General features: G+C 41.3%; 1 protein-coding gene across 1 annotated transcript; it reads left to right on the top strand.

Moving 5' to 3' along the window:
- Positions 1-12: 12 nt before the first annotated feature.
- On the top strand, positions 13-26,568 carry LOC134801074 (uncharacterized). Its single transcript, XM_063773596.1, has 8 exons — positions 13-182; positions 257-415; positions 997-1,188; positions 2,931-3,126; positions 12,415-12,530; positions 13,509-13,794; positions 14,696-14,868; positions 26,107-26,568. Exons 1-8 carry the CDS (start codon positions 87-89, stop codon positions 26,509-26,511), a joined length of 1,623 nt encoding a protein of 540 aa, XP_063629666.1. The 5' UTR covers positions 13-86; the 3' UTR covers positions 26,512-26,568.
- Positions 26,569-27,063: the final 495 nt, after the last annotated feature.

Below are 27,063 nucleotides of genomic sequence, written 5' to 3'. Positions count from 1 at the left end.
TTCAAACAGCGGGCGATGAATGTGAAACGAAATTCCTGAAAGAATAATTTTATTTATTTGTTTTATAAACAATTCAGTTACATGTTATGTTAATACGGTCACCAAACATGAGCAGCCACGAAGACGATGATCTAGACGACGACTTGCCGTGCGTGTCTCTAAGCCGAACAACAAGTGGAAAGGTACGTTTAATGTTTAACTTTTACCTTACATTTTTTCACGACGTAAAAAGTTGACCCAGAGTTCTCCTGTTTAGAGTGAGTTGGAGATGCCTCCAGCGTCGCAGTTGGCGTCGTTGCGAGCTCGCGAGGACGCGGCGGAGCGCGCGTTGCAAGATTTACATGAAAACAATGATCCACTTCTGGTCAGCCTTTCTAGAAGTACTAGCCAGAGCTCGGCTAGTGAGGAGGGCGAGGTATGATACTTTGTAAAACATTGCTTTTTTTTATCTATTTTTTGAATGGGGTTTTCTTACAAGCTTTTATTTAACTTGCCCTGTCAGTATGTTAGTTTAGATTTCCGATTGAGCTGAAATTTTGCATACATAATGTAAATCGAATGACAATGCAATATGATGACACGGAGCTGATCTAATGATGGAGACAGCAGAAGGCCACGGGAACTCTGTGATAAAACAATGCAAACTAATTGTGTTTGGGGTTGTTAGAATTGTCTGGATTAGTATTAGTTGCCTGTAGAAATGGTCAGCGATAAAAGCCTGTACGAAATATGAAAATTTGCCAGAGACTTATTTTTGGCTCCAATTCATCATCATCATCATCATCATCATCTCAGCCATAAGACGTCCACTGCTGAACATTGGCCTCCCCCTTGGACCTCCATACGTGCCGGTTGGAAGCGACCCGCATCCAGCGTCTTCTTTTGGCTCCAATTAGATTACATAAATATCAATTTCTCTCCATTTCATGACAATTCTCAAAATTGTCACATGTCCGTCTTATAGAGTTTACACAGTATTTATTTCGTATTTCACAGGCAGCATTATCAGCGGCAGTATCGGCACTGCAAGTAGCAGAAACTCCGCCCGACACCCGAGGAATGTGCGCGGAGCGCTTACAGCTACTGACGGCTATGAGGGATCATTTCCCGGAGGATAGGGAGTTTCTTGATAGTTATATAAAGATGATGAAGGACAAACCGGAGGCGGTGGATGGTGTCACTGAACATGTGAGTTAATTCATCATTAATCTATTTAACCCTTTGACCGCCGTTGGCATGTATACAAGACAATGATAGAATGATACACTGGCGCCGCTGTCTTGTATACAAGACACAAATTCAACCGCACGGTAAATGTGGAAAACATATCAATTGTAAATTTACACTCATGTTAATGTTTTAGATCTTTGTTTTTAATAAAAATTGCATTTAAAGCAGCTATATAAATCCATTCTTTTATAATGAGGCTATCAAAAAAAATTGCTCCATATTTCAAAGTTTTTCATGTCATATTAAATATATGTTCAATGTTTTTCATGTCCCTCGTCGCCGTTGTCTTGTATACAAGACAGCTAGGGATGGGAATGTTAACTCGATATGAGAATATTCAAAATAAATATCAAATCACAAATCCAGATTTATTTAAGCATTTGAACACTTGTTAAATGCCAATTGGTGGTAACCAGTAACTAGAATACGTAAAACGAGAGAGAGACAGGCATAACTATAGCTGAAGGTCAGGGAGCTTGTTCAGCTGTTGATAGTAGAGTAAATCTGTCCTTGTGGTCTATTTGCAGAACAAAAAATTCATTTTGAGATGATAGTGTAGTGGGGAGTGATACCCTGCAGTGACCGCTTTGCACAAGAATGGTACAGGCGGATGCTCGGACTAGTCAGTGTCACCTAACTATGAGAATCTTATATATTTGAAATTGACGAAAAATTGTCATGATAGGGAGGATGTAATACGGGAACTGAGAAGGTCATCTAAGGAACATGTCCAATGTGAAACATGCATTCCCGAACATTTCAGATCCCCACCCTTTTCCATTATTTTTCTTCGCTCATTGGCAATTCAATTAAGCCACGTGTAATTTTCCCCTTCAATGCGTCGTGGGTTTCCTTCGACACCCTTTTGAGGGGGTGTGAGCGGCCTCTTCCGCCTTCCGGCTGCGGAAGCTGTATCCAATACCCTTCAATGCAGTTCCGGTACTTACATTTATATTATCGACACACGATGCGCGGCTCTAACGTTACGCTTATAAAGTTTACGTATCGACAAGCGCTTACGCCGTTGACCTAGAGACTATTATTACTTAATCCGCGCGGAAACAGTCCTTGTCGGTCTGCACTGCGGGCAGTCCATGCGCGCCGTTGTCTTGTATAAAAGACTTCTCGTACAGCCTAGTGTGGTGATATTGCGTCATGAATCGATATTGTTTAGTGGTTGTTTTTAATGATAAATACCTTTATTGTTAACATTGTCGTGTGTAAAAAATATGTTAATTTTTGGCATTTTCGACATAAATTAAAGTTGGTTAAGAACAAAGCCAAATTGACAAGATTTTTACCATAAATTGTAAATATCGATATCACTGTTTGCAATCCCTAAACTTTTTATTAGTTGTTTACTTAAAATTTACTCTGGCGTGTGTTACTTAACCTTGGAGTAGAGCTACCCCACACTAGCGTCTCTTGAGTGTCGGCGTCTAGTCAACTCTATGGTTGCTGCTCGACGCAACGTTGGCGCAACTGCGCAGCAACGCCATTTTCCATAGTGTTGATTAGACGCAGACATTCGAAAGACTATTGTGGGGTGACTCTTAAATTTATGCTAGGATGAAAATTGATAGGGTTTGTCTATGGATTAACTACTTTGGTTGACAAATAGTTTACATTATTTCATTAATATGGAATAAATTATAGTTATATGTAATTTTCCAAAAAGACACTTTCCTCACTATCGTCAGATCCTGCAAGGCATATCCTCAGCGCTAATATCGGGGCGCACCCCCAACATGCCCGGCGCGGCGGGCTGGCTGCTCGCCGCGGCGCTGAGCGCGGCGCGGGCGCTGCGGGCGCGGCGCGCGCTGCACGCCGTGCTGGACCACGCTAGCGCCGCGCACGTGCACAAGCTGGCTACTGCTGCTAGTGCGGCTATAAAAGGTTACCCAGCTTACAAGAATATTTATATTTATTACAAATCCACAATATACAGCGTTACAATCGAAACCAAATCACTGTACACATCAGATTAAAGAATACGTAATGTATTTACACAATTTAGGAAAATCAGATCACGATCAACTTTCGTCCATCATCTCACAGCACCACAGACACATCTGATACACAACCATCCATCGACTTGCAAACATATCACATTCTGGTGCCCATGACAGAAGCGAGTTCGACAGCCTTAGAGCCCACACAGCTGATGAGTTTTTATGTGCTATAGTGCGTATAAATAGTTGGTTCTGCCAAAAGGTTGTGACTTCGCGGTTTCAGGAGATTTTTGGGCACAAATGGAAATGACGTATTCATGAAATCCCTGTAAATTAACCCCTTATTCATAAAACTATACGGGCCTGATTTAATTAAATTATGTTTTAATTAGTGTCCGACCGAAACATGTTTTTTGCCGAAACCGAAACCGAAACCGAATGTTCGGCTTTGGCTCTAGTTTCGGCCGAAACCGAAACTTTTGTAGACTTGTTATAATCGTTGAAAAAATCTCATAAAACCGCTTTTACACACATATTATGGGGCTGTCAACACCCAATGTCCTTGAAATTGATATTACTTAAGCAGTTTTTTAAGAAAATTACTAGAGTTAGACCAAGATAATTCTGCAACGATTTTGATAAGACATGCAGTGCAAGTGTTACTTTAAACGTCAAAACTTCTATGAAATGATGACGTATAAATAACATTTGCACTAGTAGCACTGCGTATGCTATCAAAATCATTGCAGAATCTTCTTGGTCTAACTCTATTCATTCACCAGTCAAGCTAACATGTAGATACAGGGTCAACCAAAAAAGCAACCAAAAACGCAAGCGCAGCAAACGCGAAATTTTTTGTTAACAATATCGCAAGGCCGGGTACCGATCTACACCTGGGCCTAAAAGTCCGAAGTGCCCCAGTGAGGCGAACTTTCATGCGAAGTCAAAGCCGTGCTTCAGGCTTCAGGATAAGTAGTTAAGCACAGACTCCAACCAATGTCCATTGTATTAAAAAGCGCGACCGCAGGCCGAGCATGGCGCAGCGAGGCCAAAGGCTAAGCTGAAGTAGAGGACATGTGGAGCACAAACCAATGGTAGATTGAGGTAAAAAGTAAGGCTAAGGTCGAGCATTCGTATGAAAAACTGTACTGGGGACACTTTTAAGGGTTTTTTCTTCGTTTTAATTAATAGTCAGCTGTTCAGCTTTGAAAAATATTAACTATTGAGAAAATCAACTTTGCGGCCCTAGTTGAGCGTAGCCTTTAGCCTCGCTTAAAATTTGCTATTAGAGGTAGATAGAAAAATGACTGAATAAGAGCGAAAAAGACATCGTTCGACTCGGGCCGAGCTGATACTCGGCCAACGGCTACGTGCGACAGTGCTATATCATTCACTCCGATACAATTAGACAGTGTGCGCGTTATAAGTATTGACAGCCTCTTAAGACTGCGTCGACCGTCCAGTGGCGCTCTCATTAGTGGAATTGTGTTTTATAATAAACCAATTAATTTCTGTATCTATACATGAATCAGTATATGTAGATATGTATTAATATTGTTGTCCTACTTATTCCCCAACTTTTGGTCTTTGTCCGAAGTACCATTTCGTAAGTTTCGGCCCGGCCGAAAGATTCGGCCGTTTTTTGGCCGAAACCGAAACTACAGCCGAATCATGATTTTTTGGCCGAAACTGGCCGAAACCGAAACCGAACCTTCGGTCGGACACTAGTTTTAATCCTTTCTTACATGTACACAGGTAAGTTGAAATGACATATACGATTCATAACTAATTCAGGCCGCAGTTTATGAATAACGCCATTGTGTGCAAGCATTTCCGCCTGAAGATTTCCGAAATTCAACGAATAAAATAATAATTAGGTGATAGCCGGAGTGCAGGCAGACCGAAAAGGAGATGGCGGGACGACTTGGGCGTATTTTGTCTGGATTGGCGGGAAACTACAAAAGACAGGGTTGAGTGGAGGGAGCGAGGGGAGGCCTTTGCCCAGCAGTGGGACACTTCATCATCATCATTTATTTATTTATTGACAACTTACATTAACAGGTATACCAAACATGTAAGTTATAAACATAACAAATTATTGTATTACTATATAATATATACATGACTAATACCTAATACTACACTATGACGGTATAGTCGTAGGTGTGGAGATCGACTCCAAGTACCGAGTTGCGGTGGCTAGGAGTCTCGGTTCCTCCTGTGAGAATATGTCCGTCAGGGGGTCGAATAGAAGAATATTATTTATGTGATTCAGTGCTACACACAGAGGGCTAGTGACTAAAGTTACTGTGTTGGTGCTGGGAATTATAAAAAGAGGTGTGGGGCGGGGTCGAAGAGTAGTTCTCACAAATGGCGTAGGTACTTTAAAAGTCACATATTGAAGTAACCACGGATTTGTGATTGAACCACGTATTAATCTAATGAAGTATTTTATGACTGCAAGTTGTCTCCGTATCTCAAGACTTTGATGACCGACCATTCCTAACACAAACTGCGTAGGATACATGTAGGGATAGTAACCATACTGTTTCCAGTACAAGTATCTAACAAACGATTTCTGAACCTTTTCAATGAGAAGTACGTATTTTTTTTCGTGTGGACACCAGACAATATAGTTACTTTCCAACAGGCTACGTACAAAGGCATTATATAATAGAGTAATGACGTGGTGGTTATGAAAATATTTGGATTGACGTACTACGAAACCAAGAGCTTTTCGCGATTTTTTACAAATTCGAACTACATTTTTATTAAAAGTTATTTTAGTGTCACAGCATGTACCCAGGTCACGAATAGAGTTTACATTTTGTAGGATTTGGCCGTTTAATGTGTAGGATCTATCAATTGTCTGAGATGTTCTTGAATATGTCATAACTGCGCATTTACTTGAGTTAAGGTGTAAGCTATTAATGGCACCCCATCGATATACGCTATCGATATCCGTTTGGAGCTTACCTACATCACATGGATTTTGTATGGGCATAGCGAGCTTAACGTCGTCAGCAAACATCAATATCATGGAATGTCTTATATATTCTGGAAGGTCGTTAATTGTTATTAAAAATAGTAAAGGTCCAAGACTGCTACCTTGACCAATGCCCGAAGTGACGGAGTACGTTTCTGATTTAGCTGTATTGTACACAATATATTGCTCGCGTCCAGATTGATAATTGGCGAAAAATGTTAATAATGATTCAGAAAAACCACACCTGGCCATTTTCTGCAATAAAACATCACAGTCTATCCTATCAAAGGCCTTTCGGAAATCTAAATATATTACATCCACTTGCTTTTTTTCGTCTAACTGGTGGGTAGTGTATGTTACAAGGTTAAGAAGATTGGATGTGGTAGACCTATTTGGTAAAAATCCATGTTGTGAGTCAGTGAACCACCCCCGTAACTGCTGATATATTTTTTTGTATAGAACAGTTTCAAACACCTTGCCGAACACAGAAAGGACTGCTATCGGCCTGTAGTTATTGAAATCAGATTTAGAGCCACTTTTGTGAGTCGGGAGGACTTTTGATATTTTCCAGAGCAAGGGATAAGTATTGGTTTTGATGGACAGATTAAAAATGTATGACAATGGCTTTATAAAAGCTTCGCAACAATCGCGCACTACATATTGTGGAATAAAGTCTGGGCCCTGAGTATTCTTAGGAGCTAGTCGTTTTATGGCTACACGTATATCGTTGTCGTCAATGTGGTCGATTGATATGAGTTGATGGGAGGTATCCCAGTGTTTAATAGCAGTGTGAATATCTAATGCAGGAGGATCAGGTAGGAATACACTACTGAAATAATTCGAAAATTCTTTTGCTACTTGATCTGAAGTCATGTCGCCAAATATGGCTTGTTCATTGTTTTTTCTATGTTGTTTTACGTAAGACCAAAATGACTTAACGTCTCGTTTAATGTTTAATTGTATACGTCTATTGTATATTTCAAAATCCCTTTCTTAATGTATTTTTGCTTGACGTCTATAGTATATAAAAAAGCCATAATCTAATTGATTGTTATTCAGTTTATACCGCTTATGGTACTGATTTTTTAATTTATTTAATTTAATAGTTTCTGGTGTGAACCATACTGGATATCGGGCCTGAGGTATTTTATGCATTTTAAATGGCACAGAAGAAGCGATATTTTGATTAAGTGTGTTGTAGAACGTGGAAACTGCATCATTAATTTCATTATTAGAATAGGTATCATTCCAGCAAGTGTTAGCTATTTGGGCATACAAAAGATGGAAATTTGCTTTGCTGAAATTTCTTTGGGGTGTAGTGGCTTCATTGGTGAATTGTGGTTGAGTAGTGATAGGGGTTTGTTTGGTGCTAATCTGTAACGTTATTTCTAATGGAACATGGTGGACTTCCTTGGAAACGATACCCTCACAAGTGGACACCGATGCTCCAGCCACAGCCTCATTAACCAATACTAAATCTAACATTCTACCGAGATCATTGAACACTGTATTTTTTTGCTGTAGATTGCATTCTGCTATAAACATTTGAAATTCAGTATTTACCGATGGGCTCGCGGAATGTAAGTTAAAATCTCCTAATATAATTACTGGTAAATTCGAATTATTAATTAATCTTCTTATACAATCAAAAATCGAATAATGTCTGACATCAGTCACTTTAGGCGCTAAATAAACAACACAGCAAATAAATTGAATGCGATCTCTAGTGACTATCGCACAAACTATTTCGTCATCTTTGCTCGGCTTACAATCGAGCCGCGAGGCGGAATAGGGCGCTCGCGCTGCGAGCAGCACGCCGCCGCCCCGCCCCCCGGCTCGGTCGCAGCGCAGTACACTGTATGTCGATGGGAACACCTCGGAGTCGAACACGCTCTCATCTAGACGGGTTTCAGTAAGTGCTATAAGACTACCCCCATTTATTGTTTCTAAAATATTTCTTATTTCAGTTCGCCTGGATTTTAAGCCCCTTACATTTTGATACAGAATTTGGCCAACTGATTTTGTTTTGTAACCCATAAGTATTTTTTTATTTGATTTATTATGCTTATGCTTACCGCTCAAAATTATATTACGTCCGAAAAAACGTTTTATTGTTATTACAATCTTGTGGCAAGTGAGAGCTATTACTGCACTCAGAAGCGACAGCTGGTTGGTTGCGAGTATTACATATGAAATCTTTCAGGCTAACGAAGACACTCTTAATACCATATTTTGTAATCTTGCCCGAGTACCCAGAGAACATATCAGTGGTTAGGTCCCGGTTTGTGTCGAAGATATATGCATAATTATTAGTTTGTATGTCCATTGTTAATAGGTTGTTAAACATTTCTACTTTGTAATTATATATGAGAGCTCCGCAAATATATGTAGGAACACATAATAGTTAGGGAGGCGAATAGGGGAAATTTCGGCAATACTCGAGCGTGGCAGTTTAAGATATGAGAGATACCTTAGACCTAATAGAACAACCTTGTAAAGTATTTAGCTCTATATGTAGTGACGCGCGCCTAGGATAGACGATCAGATTAGTAAAAAAAAAATGGATAGTCTGAAATACTCGAGCGCCTCAGATTAAGATATTGGGGGTTGATTTTAGTGTTTAAAGACTAAATTTAACTAATCTGACGATAAGTCCTTGACGCCGCCGAGTTATAGGGTCGCGAACTTGTAAAAAAAAAACGTTAATCCGGCATTCTCGAGCGCGATTTTTTTATTTTTTATTTTGAAGAATATAATCTAAAACTTACTAAAAATACAAAATCTGCCGATTTCCGCATGACCGGAAGTGTGGAGGAGCCATTTCGTCTTCCTAAGAACGCGTTGCGGCATATAAGTCGCGAACGATACATTTTACAAAAAAAAAGTTTAAATAAACAAAAAAGGTAATTTTATTGTCATTCTTAAATTCCCCGTTTTATCAAGGAGAAAGAAAGGAAAAAAAAGAAACCAAAAAACCTTTTTCGGTCAGATTAAGAGAACCCACCAACATTTTTGTCAGATTAAAAAAATATGCTTTCAGGATACCGAGATCCGAGATAAACCTCCCCTATGAAAATCTGACGCGCTCGAGTATTTCAAAAAAACTTTTTTTTTTTGCATTTTCAAAAATTCATCGTAACTTATCGTCACGCCGAAATCGTCAGTTTTTAGGGTTCCGTACCTCAAAAGGAAAAAACGGAACCCTTATAGGATCACTCGTGCGTCTGTCTGTCTGTCTGTCTGTCTGTCTGTCCGTCTGTCTGTCTGTCCGTCTGTCACAGCCGATTTTCTCCGGAACTACTGGACCAATCAAGTTGAAATTTGGTACACATATGTAAGTTTGTGACCCAAATATGGACATGTAACGTAAACAAATGAATTTTAAACATGGGGGCCACTTTTGGGGGGTAAATGAAAAAATGAAAAAAAATAATTTTTCAAACTATATTATGTTACATATCAAATGAAAGAGCTTATTGTAAGGATCTCAAATATATATATTTTTATAATTTTCGAATAAACAGTTTAGAAGTTATTCAAGAAAATAGGCAAAAAATGACCATTCCCCCCCCCTTATCTCCGAAACTACTAAGTCTTAAATTTTTAAAAAAATACATAAAATAGGTCTATACCTATAGATGACAGGAAAACCTATTAGAAATGTACAGTCAAGCGTGAGTCGGACTTAATTACAGTTTTTGATCCGACCCCTACGGATTTTTTAAAGAGATTTCACTAACGTTTCACATAAAAAATACATTGTTAACAGTGCCGGATTACTTAGAGTAGTAGTTTTCTTAGAGTAATTGGTGATAATTTTCTGATAAGATAATCATTTTAAATATTTAACGGTCTTACCTACTTACGAGTAATTGTAAGGTCAAATTAAAAATAATGTTTAAAAAAATATGTTAAATTGAGAGCTAGCTCAAAGTTTTTTGTACTCGTCGACTTTAATGGTTGAATTAATAAAGACTTTGTAACCAATAAGCAAAACAAGCACGTGCTTACGGCACCACGTTCAGGGAGGGCACCAAAATGCCAGGTTGAAAAAGGTGAACAAATTTTAAAATTAGGGACAGACACATCGTTTTTACCACACGATTTTTTTAGCTGTCCAAAAGCTAATTTGCAAAAATAATGGCGCGTAATTCTTTGGGAAACAATCGGTAGCAGTAGAAGAGTCGTGATTACATGCATAGATTCGATTTCAACCCACTCTTTTGCGGTTCGGCGTTAGGTCTTATGCGAGGCCTTCTGCCTTACGGCAAAGTTGATCTTCTGCCTTAATTACACTTGGGCGTGGATCCAAATCCAAGCTTTCCTCTTTCGCAGCTGGGCCTACTGCCTTTCTCACACTTCGCCAATTCAATTCCAAGCTCTCTGCTTTCTTGCATATTTTATGCATGAAAACAACCTCGCTGAGACCCTTAAATATCGAGCCCTATGCGAAGCTAGGCTGATAGAAAACTGTCCCATCCCTTCTCTGTATGAAATCCTGGATTCGCGCCTGGTTGGGACTAAAACTAAAATTGCGTTTTTATATCGAAAAATTTTCGCGCTCGCTTCGCTCGCGTTTTCAATTACTTTATAAGGTATGATAAAGGTGACATTCGGGTGGCGACTGCAGCAACATTACTCTGTTGCAAAGTTACTGCTGCAGTACTGTCAACTTCCGTGATAAAATGATGTGACTGATTTCCATACTAAAAGTAAAAATGTACAACTGTCTATCATATTGCGTTTTTATATCGAAAAATTTCCGCGCTCGCTTCGCTCGCGTTTCTATTACTTTCTACGCTATGATAAAGGTGACATTCGGGTGGCGACTGCACCAGCATTAGGTACTCTGTTGCAACATTACTGCTGCGGCACTGTCAATTTTCGTGATAAAATGATGTGACTGATTTCCATTCTCAGCTGTAATGCGGCAATGAACTTCTCTCAATTTACCAAAAAATCAATGTAATCTTGATGACCCTAGGGAGAGGGGGCACCTAGAAATGCTTAGGGCATCAAAATATCTTAATCCGGCACTGATTGTTAAAAATTGTGTAATATACGGAACCCTTGGAACGCGAGTCTGACTCGCACTTGGCCGGTTTTTTTTTTTTAAAGGAAGCTTCCTTGGGGCCTACTTAACACCCCTTCCGAAAATCTGACGCGCTCGAGTAAATTTTTTTTTTTTGCATTTTTGACTACTTTATATGCCTACCCCCACCACGCAAACCGGCAGATTAGTATACCGTTGTTATCAGAGGCACTCGGGGCATACTTAGTATGAATATCTGACGCGCTCGAGAATGCCCAAGTAACTGTTTTTTTTAACATTTTTGAAAAACCGTACACGCCAAACCCACCGCTAAAATGGTTTTTGCCATACGAGCTTTTCTTTTCGAAATTATTTTATCTTTCGATTTTGATAGGTCTCGACGGCGCCGTTGAATTACGCCATTTAGCTACCTCGCCTCCCTAACTATAATATTTTATTTGTGTGTGTTATTTTTTGCAGTTTCTCTCTTATATAATTTACTAAGATACCGTTATCATATTTGGTTATATCACTCTCACTCAAAAAAATAATACAATAGTCATTATTTTGAATTTTCGCCATGTTATTTCCGCCTCTTGATGACGGGGTAGTCAATGGGTAAATCAAATTTACTTTTTAGTATCTGAGGTATAAAAACATAGCTTAACCCATTAACCGCCATAGGCATCAACTGACGCACGCAGCCACAACTCAATATTACCATTATTAACCTTCATGCATTCCGATAAAATTCAAATTGTCGTTCCGCGCACAATAGACCGCTTTCCCACTGACGTCCTGTTTTTTGCGGGTACGGTTTCTTGCAGGATCCCGTTTTAGTAGTATAGGTACCAATATAGTAAGTTTCACACGAAGATTCTGTTTGCGGGATCCTGCATACATACTACAGAAAACTGGATACTGCAAAAAACCGTACCCGCAAAAAACTGGACGTCAGTGGGAAACAGCTCACAGGCGTGGCGTTCAATGGGTTAATGCAGCGGTCAGCAACCTTTTAGCAGCTAAGGGCCACATAGTAGTTAACGAAGTTGACGCAGGCCGCACTTTGATCATGTTTAAGACTAAGACTGTATCAGACATTTGTCAATATTACATACAAAATAGCCAGGGAGGCACACGGGCCGCAAGCGAGAGGTTCGCGGGCCGCCTGTTGCCGATCGCTGGGTTAATATTTTTTTTTTGCCTGGATATAGACGCGGATCAACTACTGGCAGCTTACGACGCTGTACGGACTGGAACAAGACGCGGAGCAGATCAACTAGCATCTATCCTACTCGCTCACGCCATGGCAAGGGTTTTAGCTCAAAAGGTGCATATTTTTGATAGAAAACAGTTCTTTATGGTTATACGTACACCTTAATCGTTAACCGAAAAACATAATAATATCACCATCCTGAAAGTTCCACAGATTATCGACCCCATTTCTATGAACCGTAGATTATGAGTCCAATCATAGTCCTCATAAAGATGTACTGGCTTGTATATAACTTAACAAAACATTGTGTGTGACAGGGACAACATAATAAAACACTACCATACCATACCATATATATGTACCATATGTTCTTGTGAATAAATGACAATTCAATTCAATTCAATTCACTATCAACACTATCATTTTGTCCCCGTTATACACAATGTTTTATAATAGCTTTAGTGAAGTGTGGGACAACCATTATATTTAATAGGTATAATTTAAATATTATACCTAAATGTTTCATATTCAACGGCCTCCTAGCCTAGTCGGTAGGGACCCTGTCTACGAAGCAGGGGGCCCCGGGTTCGAATCCTGGTAAGGGCATTTATTTGTTAATCACTAATATTTGTTCCTGAGTTATGGATGTTTTCTATGTATATAAGTATTTGTATATTATATAATTATATCGTCGTCTAGTACCCACAACACAAGCCTTATTTGAGCTTACTGTGGGACTAGGTCGATCTGTGTAAAATTGTCCTATAAGAAAAAAAAAACCGGACAAGTGCGAGTCGGACTCGCCCACCGAGGGTTCCGTACTTTTTAGTATTTGTTGTTATAGCGGCAACAGAAATACATCATCTGTGAAAATTTCAACTGTCTAGCTATCACGGTTCGTGAGATACAGCCTGGTGACAGACAGACGGACGGACGGACAGCGGAGTCTTAGTAATAGGGTCCCGTTTTACCCTTTGGGTACGGAAGCCTAAAAACAATGCTGTTCCACATTTTTCGGATATGCATACCGATTCTATGAGAAGGCGTAAGATAATACTACATTTTATAAAACTGTGACTTATATTATTGCAGGATAAATCGCCGTCCGAATCCGACCCACCTTCCCCTCTATCCTCAGAATCTGTTACATTGGTGCGAGCCACCTGGAGGAAGTTACCAACTCGTTCACAACTCACACTGTTGCGGTGCGTTGGACGCGCGCTCGCTTCTGCGGGGGACACAGGGGAAAAGGGAGACATAGACAAGCCGGACATAGGAGGCAAAGGGGATGTGACGGGAAAAGAAGTCTCGGGGGATACTGTGGTTGAAGATACGGGAGATAAAATGGACACTGAAGAAGATAACGGTGTTAAAACAGGTATACTAATGTGGTTTATTTTTATTTTTATTTATTTGGCTCACAAAACAAGTTACAGACATTTACAGGAATTACATTAACAAGCTTACAGTTCCGATCGGACTATAACTCCAAACATGTGTGGACAGAAGGATAGGAACATTCAGTTAAAATATGACGCTAGAGGGATGAGATGTCAAGAAAAATTATATAAACAGTAGTAAGATTTACACATAGGTACTAAATTGAGTTATCTACTAATTAATTAAATAAAAATAAAAATAAAAAAATAAAATAAGCCTTTATTGCTGTGTAACATAATAATAATATAAGTATTAAGTTGCACTATGTTTCTTTTATACTACACTATATATTATATATCTAATTCCTTAACTAAGTGAATCGGCAACCGGTTTTCGCTTCTTCCTTTTTACAGCTTGTCTTTCGACATAGGCCTCCTCTAAACCTTTCCATTTAATCCTGTCTTTTGCAGCTCGTCTCCATGTAGGGCCAGCTATCTTTCTTATGTCGTCTTCATAAGAAAGATAGCTGGAATTAATTAAGACTGGGTCTAAAAACTAAACATCTTTATCTAAGTATCGTGTGTCACCTACTCGATAATGTTGTTTTTTTTTTGGGTATTTTATCTTACAAAAATACAGAACGATCAGCGAAATCAAGCCAACCAAAAACTTTACAAAGAGTTTTAAATTATAGGTTTTAGTATTCATTACCTATTGATTTTGCCTTTACTGTATCATTTTATTCTAATGTGCGGAAAATTTAAAAATATAGGAGCATAGGTTCAAAGCCCTATACAAATTTTGGATTTCACGCCTTTTTTTACTTACCAAATGGTTAATTAGACTTTACTACCCGAATTTGGTTACTGCCTTGTTAAATACATGTATTTCTTTTCTAGAGGATTCAGATGACAAAGAAAACAGGCTCCCTAAAACAGAACCCAGTGACATGGATAGTACACACAAGACCAATACTGAATGTAAAATAGAGAAAGAAGGAGGAGCGGCGTTGCTGGCGGCGATCGGGCAGCCCCTGCCGCGGGCCGCAGCCTTCGATATCAATAGACAACAGGTACCTACAATCCCTTTATTAGGGCTCCGTACCCAATGGGTAAAAACGGGACCCTATTACTAGGACTCTCAGTTTGGCAGTCCTATAGTACACACAAGTGTTAGCTTCATATAATTAATAACATATTATTTACATCCATTTGGTACTTTATTAGTAATAATCTGATTTATTTAGTAAAATAAGTAAGTGTAATGATTAAACCAAGACTGACAGTTGGCACGTCGACCAATCAGGGAGCTGCTAAAGTGGTGGCGCGGCATTCTGATTGGCCGACAGTGATGACGCGTAAAGTAGCGGGAATAGTGGCCACGCGGCCTTTAGTCAGTCCTGATTTAACCACCAACAGTAAAGGAGATTGAAGGAGAAAGTACTAATCTGCGAATTAAATTATTTTATTAAAGCTTCTGCTTAAATATCGTAAAGCAATTGTTCTATGCTTGCATTGGTGAGTTAAGTGTGAGGATACATTTGATATTGTGATAATAAACAGTAAGTACTTAAACCAATATTATCTTTCATTTGTTTATCTAAATTACATACCTTTGGCTAGCTTGTTAGCTTATAACCCTAAAGTCAGCCTCCTGCATCTACATCTCAGCCACTATTAGAGTGATAAATAAATACATTTTTTTTTCTTTTTCTGCTTTGTGCTTTTGTTTTCGTTAAACCGCTACGTCCACTACCTACGTTCTGAATTATAAATTTTGCTTTTGAAAAGATTACTAGAAAATTAACAAAGGTATGTAGTTCTTGTTAAGGAATCACGTTCATACATACAAATGAGTTACTGTAAGTGGTAATTAAACCAAAACTAGGTACACCTAGGTTACCACTGAGATAGCATCAGTATGTATTTTGCTGCGATATGCTTACAGTACTTGTATTAATTTGGAAAAGAGTTGAATAGTGTGTGCTAGTTTAAAATTAATTGTAATACTACCCTATTTATTTTAAACGACGAAACAACTTAAAATCTAGAGGTCCTATCACAATCATTGTAGCATTTTTCTGCTATGTTAATGTGTAATTATTGATAAAGAGTATATCATATATATTCAAGTTCACGTCAGCTGTGATTTTCGCGAATAACTTGAACGTTCCAGGTCGCTATGATTACTGGATCTCAGAGCCGGGTGCTGTATACCCCCACGAGTCCTACGAGAGAGGCTTCGAGGCACCAACGGTCGCGCAGCAGAGCCAGGCAGCGGACGAGCAGCCGGGCGCCGCGGCGGTCGCGCAGCCGCACCAGTCGGCGTTCGCGGGGGCGTATCAGCCGCTGCTCTCCGGACGAAGACCAGCGTCGGCGAGGCGAGAGGCGCAGCCGACGCTCGAGCAGTCAACGGTCGCGCAGCCGTCGGGCGCGGAATCTACGGACGCGCAGCCGGGACACCGGCACTCAGCAGAGCCACGTGAGCGGCAACCGTCGGACGCGGAACCAACGGACGCGCAGCCGGGACCCCGGCACTCAGCAGAGCCACGTGAGCGGCAGCCTTGACGCGGCTGCTCCGGGGCCATCGAGGCACCGCTCGCGTAGCCGGACACGTCGGTCACGGAGCCGGCGCAGCCGCCGATCGCGCCGCTCAACTCCTCGACGTAGCAACTCGAGTGGACACAGGGCATGCAGTCGTGGCGAGCGAAGAACCAAGGATACGGGTGAGCCATTGAGTAATACTAATATTGCAGACCTAGTATCAGCTTTAAAGACATTTAGTAGTCCTAATGTTGGTTTAGATAAATTATCTATGAATAATACGATACCTGAATTCGACCCAGGAAAAAAAGAACAGACTATGACAATGTGGCTGCATAAGGTAAACGAATGCGCCAGCATCTACAACTGGACAGAAAAGCAGATTGTGCACTTTGCATTGCCAAAATTAAAAGGTATTGCACAGAGGTGGTACGAGAGTCTCCCGTCTGTTCTCTTTTCGTGGGTCGAGTGGCAGGAAAATCTTTTATTAGCTTTTCCATCCGAGGAGAATTATGGCACTATGCTCACCGACATGTTAGCTAAAAGGGCCCGATTCTCCGACTCTTTGGAGGAATATTACTATGAGAAGGTAGCGTTAATAAGTAGATGTGATATTTTCGGCAAGCGTGCGGTGGAGTGCATTTTACACGGCATCGATGATCGTTCCGTAAGGTTAGGTGCGGAAGCAGCACAATATGACGATCCTAATAAATTGCTACCGTATCTGCGCAATGCTAGAAACACAAAACCGAATATAGAACGTAAATTTCCCAGAAACTTACCCTCAAGGACTCAGGATGGTCAGGTACGCGTAAATCAAAGGCCTTTGCGGTGTTCTAATTGTAAGAAAGATGGTCATATTACCTCCCAATGTACGCTACCGTTAAAGAAATGTGGTAGGTGTTCGAGAGTAGGCCATGAAACCGAACAGTGCTATGCAAAGCTGCCTAATGAAAAGATAGCAATGCGCGTTGCTGAGAGCAATATTTCGAGTACTTCATCTATAGTTCCAACGTCTGTAAAGCCCCCTGTTCAAAAACCAAATGATAAATATTTTAAAACGGCCTTGGTAAATGGTATACCGATTGATTGCTTTGTTGATTTAGGCAGCGAAATTTCGATGATCAATCTTTCACAGTTTATAAAGCTGTTTAATATTAAAGATGATTTAGAAATCAATTTAACTCGTGATTTTCCGGTACTTAACGGATTTGGAAATGGGGCAGTACAAACGTTGGGAAGACGCAACGTTCAGATTACATTGGATGGTGTGGCAGCTAATGTAGACTTACTAGTTGTCCCCGATAGTAGCAGTCCTTTCAAGTTGATAATTGGGCAGACGTACACAGAACAACCTCATATCCTTATGATTAAAACTAGTACAAATTTACAAATCGTTCAGGTTGATCAATTAGGTAGTGCGAATAATAATTCTAGTAGTCATGTAAATGTAGCTCGGGTTGATCCATCAGCTATTGTGAATAACAACAATAGCAGTCATTTAGATGAAGTTCAAGTTGATCAGTTAGCTACTGTGCATAATAAAATCAGACTACTTTGCGATAGTGATGTCCAGATCTCAGGCCCGACCGTCATTACGGTACGCACTGACCCGGTTTATGAAGGCGACGTTTTTATAGAAGGAGGGTTAAGAGTAAACAATGGAGTAAATTATTCTATATCGTCCGGCGTATTTCGAGTTGGTGTTGGAGGGGTAGGTCAAATTATGGCAGATTGCCCTGCTCCTAATACTTGTTCGTTAGTCAAAGATGCCTTGGTTGCACGTGGCCGGATAGCTCAGGAAGAGACCAGTGTACATGTTTTGAATATTAGGACCCGGAATGTAGAGAAGGGCTCTGGTATATCAAACTGCGATTTAAGATGTGGTGAAGATCTCAATTCTCAGGATAGAAACCAACTTATAAATTTGCTGAATGAATATAGAACCAGCTTTGCTTTCGATTTGTCAGAACTGGGTATCACGTCAGTAGGGCATATGTCCATACAGCTACAAGATGATGACCCCGTTGTTTATAGACCTTATAGGTTAGCTGCATCGGAGAAGGAAAAGGTAAGGGACATGATCTCAGAGCTGTTGGATAATGATATTATTCGTCCTTCTACGTCACCCTATGCCAGCCCAGTCGTTATTGTTAGGAAGAAAACTGGGGAACTACGCCTATGTATCGATTTTAGAGCTCTTAACAAAAAGACGGTGAAGGAAAACTACCCTATGCCCCTCATCGACGATCAACTTGATGTTTTGGCGGGTAACCAGTTTTATACCACCTTAGACTTAGCGTCAGGGTACTATCAAATACCCATACGCGAGGAAGACAGGTATAAGACTGGGTTCGTAACACCCGACGGGCATTACGAATTTAATCGGATGCCCTTCGGTCTCGCCAATGCGCCTGCAACGTTTCAGCGTATTATGAACCAGGTCCTGGGCTCGGCCCGTCATAAGGAAGCCTTAGCCTATCTAGATGACGTTATTATACCATCAAAGGATATTGCTGAGGGAATGTCAAGGTTAAAGTCGGTTTTAGACTTGTTTCGTAACGCGGGCCTTACTCTAAAACTCTCGAAGTGTTTCTTTTTTGGTCGTACAGTGGATTATCTTGGCTTCGAAGTATCTGAAAATGGGATACGTCCAGGGTCAAAGAAGATAGAGGCAGTGGAACGCTTCCCAGTTCCTGAAAACCAGCATAATGTTCGGCAATTTTTAGGTCTTGCGAGTTTTTTCCGGCGGTTTGTACCTCACTTTTCTGTCATAGCCAAACCCTTGACACAGTTGTTGAGAAATGACGTCAAATGGTTCTGGGGACCAGAACAAGAGAAGGCCTTTAGAACCCTTCAACGTGAGTTAGCGCAAAAGCCAACCTTGGCGTTGTACGACCCTAAGGCAAGCACCGAGTTACACACTGACGCTTGCAAAATAGGCGTCGCTGGTATTTTGCTCCAAAGAAATAGGGATGGTATCCTTAAGCCTGTGGCGTATTTCAGTAGGCAAACCACCCCAGAAGAGCAAAATTATTCGTCCTATGATCTTGAAACGCTCGCCGTAGTGGCCTCTTTGCATAAATTTAGAGTATACTTGGTAGGAATTGTTTTTAAGATCGTTACAGACTGTAACTCGCTTAGAGCTACCTTTCAAAAAAGAGACATGCTGCCTCGCGTTGCTAGATGGTGGGAGCAAATGCAGGAGTACAATTTCAACATCGAGTATAGGCCTGGCAAAGTAATGTCTCACGTGGATGCGCTTAGCCGCAACCCTGTCCCTGATTCGTCACCGTTAGTTAGCGATTCACATAACGTTTTTAATATAGTAAATTCGGATTGGCTAGCTACCGTTCAGAATGCAGACAGTGAGGTTCAGAGAATAATTGGCATCCTAAATGACCCTGAGTTAGATAATGTCATTGATATTAAATCCAACTACAAAATTAAGAATAACAAGTTATTTCGAGTAACTCCCGATGGCGACCGATGGGTAGTTCCGAAAGGTGTGCGTTGGCAAGTAGTTAGGCAGAATCACGATGACATAGGACACTTCAGCGTAGACAAAACCCTAGAAAAGATCAGAGCTTCTTATTGGTTCCCCAAGATGCGTGGTTTTGTCACAAAATATGTCAAATCTTGTCTCGAATGCGCTTACTCTAAGTCAGGCGGAGGTAAAAAGCCGGGATATCTGCATCCAATTCAGAAGATCGATACTCCGTTCGATACGCTACATGCCGATCACGTTGGACCATTTGTTAGGAGTAAAAGGGGTAACGTCTACATACTGGTCATAATAGATTCGTTTACAAAATACATATATTTGAAACCTGTCAGAAATACCAAATCTCAAACATCTATTAATACTTTTCGCGAGTACTTTGGAATTTTCGGTGTTCCTCGCCGAATTATTACCGATCGTGGCACTTCGTTCACTAGCGAATCTTTTAAGAAATTCTTAAGTGAGAAGAATATTAAGCATGTATTAAATGCCGTTTCCACACCCAGGGCCAACGGACAAGTGGAACGTTATAATAAGACTTTGTTGGACGCTCTGACTGCGAAATGCATTGGATCAGCCGAAAACAAATGGGACGACCACTTGCCCGATGTCCAATGGGGACTTAATAATACGTACAATAAAGGTATTAATCGTACACCGGCGGAGGCACTATTCGGTATAAGGTTAATAGGGTCCAGTGAGAGTCGTATTCTGACAGAGCTGACTGACGACATCACTAGCACAAACTGTCAAGATGTAGATAAGATCAGGGAGGATATAAATTCGCATATAGAGGCGTCACAGGAATCCCAAAAATTATATTATGACGCAAAACGTTGTAATCCTAAGAAATACGAGGTTGGGGATTTAGTCCGCGTTGAAAGACAAGTTCAAGCTACCGGGAGTAGTAAGAAACTTATACCTAAATTCCAGGGCCCATATAGAATAACTAAAGTGTTTGATTATGATAGGTACCAAATTGAGGACACCCCTATGACGAAAAAGGGTTCCAAAAATTATTCCACAGTAGTAGCCGTTGATAAAATCAGACCTTGGTTGAATTATGTGAGGCCTCACGATATCTCGTCCGGAGAAGATGATGAAGTTGATGACCAGACTTAGAATGATTAATTTACGAATACTAAAACTGATTTAGGGTTCTTCGCAGATTTTATTGCATATATGTATATATAATCATAAATATACAGTCCAGGATTTATTAAATTATTTTATGTTGATAATGATATTTCTTTTCCAGTAAGCATAGGCCATGAAATAATGCCTATTAATATATAAACCCAGGCCATGAAATAATGCCTATTAATATATAAATCCAGGCCATGAAATAATGCCTATTAATATATAAATCCAGGCCATGAAATAATGCCTGTTAATATATAAATCCAGGCCATGAAATAACGCCTGTTCATATGTACTTTACAGGCCATGAAATAATGCCTGCTAGGATAAGACTAGTATAGTTTTTCTTGTTTGCCTGTATTGGCTATTAAATAATGTTTGATCACCGATAGATAAGATAAGGCCATGAAATAATGCCTTTTATGTATAAAACTTTAACTACCTATGTATTAACTAAAATACCTTTGATGTGCTATTAACTACTGTTTATTTCATTAACTTGTGCTGTATAATTAGTCGTTGTTAATATCCATCTGTTACAATGATTTACTTTAATATCGTATAGCCTGTTACTTATTAATTGATCGATTATATTTAGTCAGTAACATTTATTGTTTCATATATCATTTTAGATTTACGAGGTCGTTGCATCAATTTGGATGGCCGACTGTTAGCTTCATATAATTAATAACATATTATTTACATCCATTTGGTACTTTATTAGTAATAATCTGATTTATTTAGTAAAATAAGTAAGTGTAATGATTAAACCAAGACTGACAGTTGGCACGTCGACCAATCAGGGAGCTGCTAAAGTGGTGGCGCGGCATTCTGATTGGCCGACAGTGATGACGCGTAAAGTAGCGGGAATAGTGGCCACGCGGCCTTTAGTCAGTCCTGATTTAACCACCAACAGTAAAGGAGATTGAAGGAGAAAGTACTAATCTGCGAATTAAATTATTTTATTAAAGCTTCTGCTTAAATATCGTAAAGCAATTGTTCTATGCTTGCATTGGTGAGTTAAGTGTGAGGATACATTTGATATTGTGATAATAAACAGTAAGTACTTAAACCAATATTATCTTTCATTTGTTTATCTAAATTACATACCTTTGGCTAGCTTGTTAGCTTATAACCCTAAAGTCAGCCTCCTGCATCTACACAAGACCAATACTGAATGTAAAATAGAGAAAGAAGGAGGAGCGGCGTTGCTGGCGGCGATCGGTCAGCCCCTTCCGCGAGCCGCAGCCTTCGATATCAATAGACAACAGGTACCTACAATCCCTTTATTAGGGCTCCGTACCCAATGGGTAAAAACGGGACCTTATTACTAAGACTCGCAGTTTGGCAGTCCTATAGTACACACAAGACCAATACTGAATGTAAAATAGAGAAAGAAGGCGGAGCGGCGTTGCTGGCGGCGATCGGTCAGCCCCTGCCGCGGGCCGCAGCCTTCGATATCAATAGACAACAGGTACCTACAATCCCTTTATTAGGGCTCCGTACCCAATGGGTAAAAACGGGACCCTATTACTAGGACTCTCAGTTTGGCAGTCCTATAGTACACACAAGACCAATACTGAATGTAAAATAGAGAAAGAAGGAGGAGCGGCGTTGCTGGCGGCGATCGGTCAGCCCCTTCCGCGGGCCGCAGCCTTCGATATCAATAGACAACAGGTACCTACAATCCCTTTATTAGGGCTCCGTACCCAATGGGTAAAAACGGGACCTTATTACTAAGACTCTCAGTTTGGCAGTCCTATAGTACACACAAGACCAATACTGAATGTAAAATAGAGAAAGAAGGCGGAGCGGCGTTGCTGGCGGCGATCGGTCAGCCCCTTCCGCGGGCCGCAGCCTTCGATATCAATAGACAACAGGTACCTACAATCCCTTTATTAGGGCTCCGTACCCAATGGGTAAAAACGGGACCTTATTACTAAGACTCTCAGTTTGGCAGTCCTATAGTACACACAAGACCAATACTGAATGTAAAATAGAGAAAGAAGGCGGAGCGGCGTTGCTGGCGGCGATCGGTCAGCCCCTGTCGCGGGCTTCAGCCTTCGACATTAACAGACAACAGGTACCTACAATCCCTTTATTAGGGGTCCGTACCCAATGGGTAAAACGGGACCCTATTACTAAGACTCCTCTGTCCGTCTGTCTGTCTGTCTGCCTGTCTGTCTGTCCGTCTGTCATCAGACTGTATGTCATGAACCGTTATTAATAATATAATTTTCGCAGATGACGTATTTCTGCTGCCGCTATAACAACAAATCATCATCATCTCAGCCATAAGACGTCCACTGCTGAACATAGGCCTCCCCCTTGGACCTCCATACGTGCCGGTTGGAAGCGACCCGCATCCAGCGTCTTCCGGCGACCTTAACAAGATCGTCTGTCCATCTTGTGGGTGGACGTCCTACGCTGCGCTTGCTAGTCCGTGGTCTCCACTCGAGCACTTTTCGACCCCGTCGGCCATCTTCTCTGCGTGCAATGTGGCCTGCCCATTGCCACTTCAGCTTGCTAATCCGGTGGGCAATGTCGGTGACTTTAGTTCGTCTACGGATCTCCTCATTTCTGATTCGATCACGTAGAGAAACTCCGAGCATAGCCCTCTCCATAGCTCGTTGAGCGACTTTGAGTTTTGAGATGAGGCCGATAGTGAAAGACCACGTTTCGGAGCCGTAAGTCATCACTGGTAACACACATTGATTAAAGACTTTCGTCTTGAGGCACTGAGGTATGTCGGACGAAAAGACATTACGTAGTTTCCCGAACGCTGCCCAACCGAGTTGGATTCGGCGGTTGACCTCTTTCTCGAAGTTGGACCTACCTAATTGGACTACTTGTCCTAGGTAGATGTACGAGTCAACAACTTCGAGTACCGAGTTCCCAACAGAGACTGGGATGGGCACAACATTGGCATTTGACATAAGTTTCGTCTTGTCCATGTTCATTTTCAAGCCCACCCGTTGTGAAACTCTGTTGAGGTCATCGAGCATCATGCTGAGTTCCTCCATCGACTTTGCCATGACTACGATATCGTCGGCAAACCGAAGGTGAGTGATGTATTCGCCGTTGATGTTGATGCCAAGTCCTTCCCATTCCAGGAGCTTGAAGGCGTCTTCCATTACGGCAGTAAACAGTTTCGGAGAGATAACGTCTCCCTGCCTTACGCCTCTTCGCAATGGAATCGCCCTCGTGCTCTGCTCCTGTACTCGGACCGACATGGTGGCGTTACTATACAAACACTTCAACACTTCGATGTACCGATAGTCAATATGGCATCGCTGAAGAGACTCAAGCACCACCCATGTTTCCACCGAATCGAAGGCTTTCTCATAGTCCACAAACGCTAAGCATAATGGCAAGTTATACTCTTCGGTCTTCTGTATAACTTGCCGCAGCGTATGGATGTGGTCTATGGTACTATAGCCTTTTCGGAAACCGGCTTGTTCGGGAGGCTGGAAGTCATCAAGTCTGTGTTCGAGACGGTTCGTGATGACCCTTGAAAACAGCTTATAGACATGGCTCAGAAGCGTGATGGGTCTGTAGTTCTTCAATAGGTTGTTATCACCTTTTTTAAAGAACAGCACCACCTCGCCTCTATTCCATGTTTCAGGCGTTAGGCCCTCGGACAAGACGGAATTAAAGAGCTTCTGGAGGACTTTAAGTACCGGTGTTCCGTCCGCTCTCAGAAGCTCTGAAGTGATTCCGTCTTTGCCCGGCGCCTTGTTGTTCTTAAGCTGCTTCAGGGCCATCCTAATCTCGTACAGACTGATGTCCGGGATATCTTCGGTATAATGTCGGGACAGCTTGGCTCTTGGATCTCCTACCAAGCTGTCAACCGGCTTTGCGATCGAAGTGTATAACTGTCCATAGAACCTCTCGATCTCACCTAAAACCTCCGCTTTGCTCGACGCTATGCTGCCATCTTCCCGTTTCAGCTTTGTCAGCTGGCTTTGCCCAATAGACTTGTCCTTTGCGAACACTTTGGAGCCTTGGTTTCGCTCAATAGTCTCTTTAATACGGTTAGTATTACAGAGACGCAGATCATGTCGCAAGGACTTAGATATACGTCTATTGAGCTGCCTATATGACTCCGCGTCATCGGGAGACTGCAACTGTAGCGAGCGTCGTTCAGCCATGAGGTTTAAGGTTTGCTCGGTCAATTTCTGAGGTCTATCTTTACGGCGGGGTCTAAAAAACTTAGACCCTACTGTGTGGACAGTTTCCACTAGCCCGTCGTTGATTTCGTCCACTGAAGCCAAGTTCTCTAGGCAAGCAAAGCGGTTAGAGAGCTCGAGTTGAAAGCTTTCGGGGTTTTGAACATGGGCTCGAGTAGGTCGGAGCGTAGACTTCATCAGGCTGGACCTTTCAAGTTTAATATTGATATTCAGTGTGCCTCTTACGATTCGGTGATCACTACCGGTCTTTACCCTGTTGATCACAGAGAAATCACTGAATATCCTTTTCTTGTCGGTCATGATGAAGTCTATCTCGTTTCTCGTGGAACCGTCAGGACTCATCCAGGTCCATTTCCTGTGCGGCGGCTTCTGGAAGAAAGAGTTCATCATGAAGAGTTCCTCTCTCTCCAGAAAGTCGGCCAGCCTCTGACCCCTAGGGTTCCGTTGCCCATACCCAAATTGCCCCACTCTCAACTCATCCCCGCTTCTCTTGCCCAACTTTGCGTTGAAGTAGTAGTATAACAACAAATACTTAAAGCAAAATAAAATAAATATTTAAGTGGGGCTCCCATACAACAAACGTGGCAACAAAAATATACCATCTGTGAAAATTTCAACTGTCTAGCTATATACGGTTCATGAGATACAGACAGACAGGACAGTGGAGTCTTAGTAATAGGGTACCTATCACGGTTTATGACATACAGTCTGATGACAGACGGACAGACAGACAGGCAGACAGACAGACAGACAGACAGACAGACGGACAGAGGAGTCTTAGTAATAGGGTCCCGTTTTTACCCTTCGGGTACGGAACCCTAACAAAAAACAACTAGTCCATAACTACTCTGCTTCGCTCGTTCGCTTATATCGCACTCGGTCGCGAATTTAATATTGAATATCTAGATTTATAAAGTAATTTATTATTATTACAGGTATTAACAAACGTATCAAAACTTCAACTAATATTCCGCAAAAGATTTATAAGCGATCCAGAAGACTACCCATTAGATGCCGCACTAAACTGCTCACAGAACTCACTAGACGAATCCATAGATGCCACACCCACAAAAACAGAGCTAAAAATACAAATACCGATGAGACTGGTCACACCTATGAAACTGCACTTCCCAATAACATCAAAAAAGACACAGCCAATTTTAAAAACACCTGAAAATCCAGGGACGATAAAAAAGATAGCGAAGGGACAGAAGAAAATGGATGAGTTTTTTAAACCTCAAGTAAAAGTGTTAGAAGAAGAAAAGGAACGTTCGCCTGAACCGAAGAGGATTAAAAGGCAGAGGCCGGAACGAAAATGTGCTAAGAGTGGGAAGAGCTAGCCTACCTACATTTATTTAATTTATAGATGCACCGGATATTCGGTTACTATCCGGTATCCGGCCTATCCGGCCAAAATTTTAATATCTGGCCGGATACCGGATGGTAACTTTGCTTGATTTCGGAGTAAACAAAATTGAAATAAGAAACAGTCACGGTCATAATCGTACTCTTTTATTATTTGGAAACAATTTAAACATTACACTCTCTTTCACGCGCACTCATTTCGTACCTAGAAATGAGTCCGCGCGAACGTTCACTACGAAACAGGTCAAAACCTGCATAATGCGCACCTGAAGAACCGAAATGTAGGTATAGTTCTGCCGGCCAAATATTCGGTGGCCGGATACCGAATATTCGGCCGATGGTCAGGCCGAATATCCGGTATCCGGCCAAACAACTATCCGTTGCAGCTCTAGTTATTTAGTTATAAATACCAGACGGTCTAGCATGAGTTGCGTTCTCGCGCGCGACTCCATTCATCAAGCGCGACTTCAAGTATAGACTCGCGCGCGAGATCGCAACTTATGCTAGACCGCCAGGCGTGGCTCACT

The sequence above is a fragment of the Cydia splendana genome, chromosome 21 (genome assembly GCF_910591565.1).
Source record: "Cydia splendana chromosome 21, ilCydSple1.2, whole genome shotgun sequence".
In the NCBI taxonomy this organism is placed as follows: Eukaryota; Metazoa; Arthropoda; class Insecta; order Lepidoptera; family Tortricidae; genus Cydia; species Cydia splendana.
The sequence above is the reverse complement of the archived record's forward strand: the minus strand, read 5'-3'. Positions and strand labels throughout refer to the sequence as shown.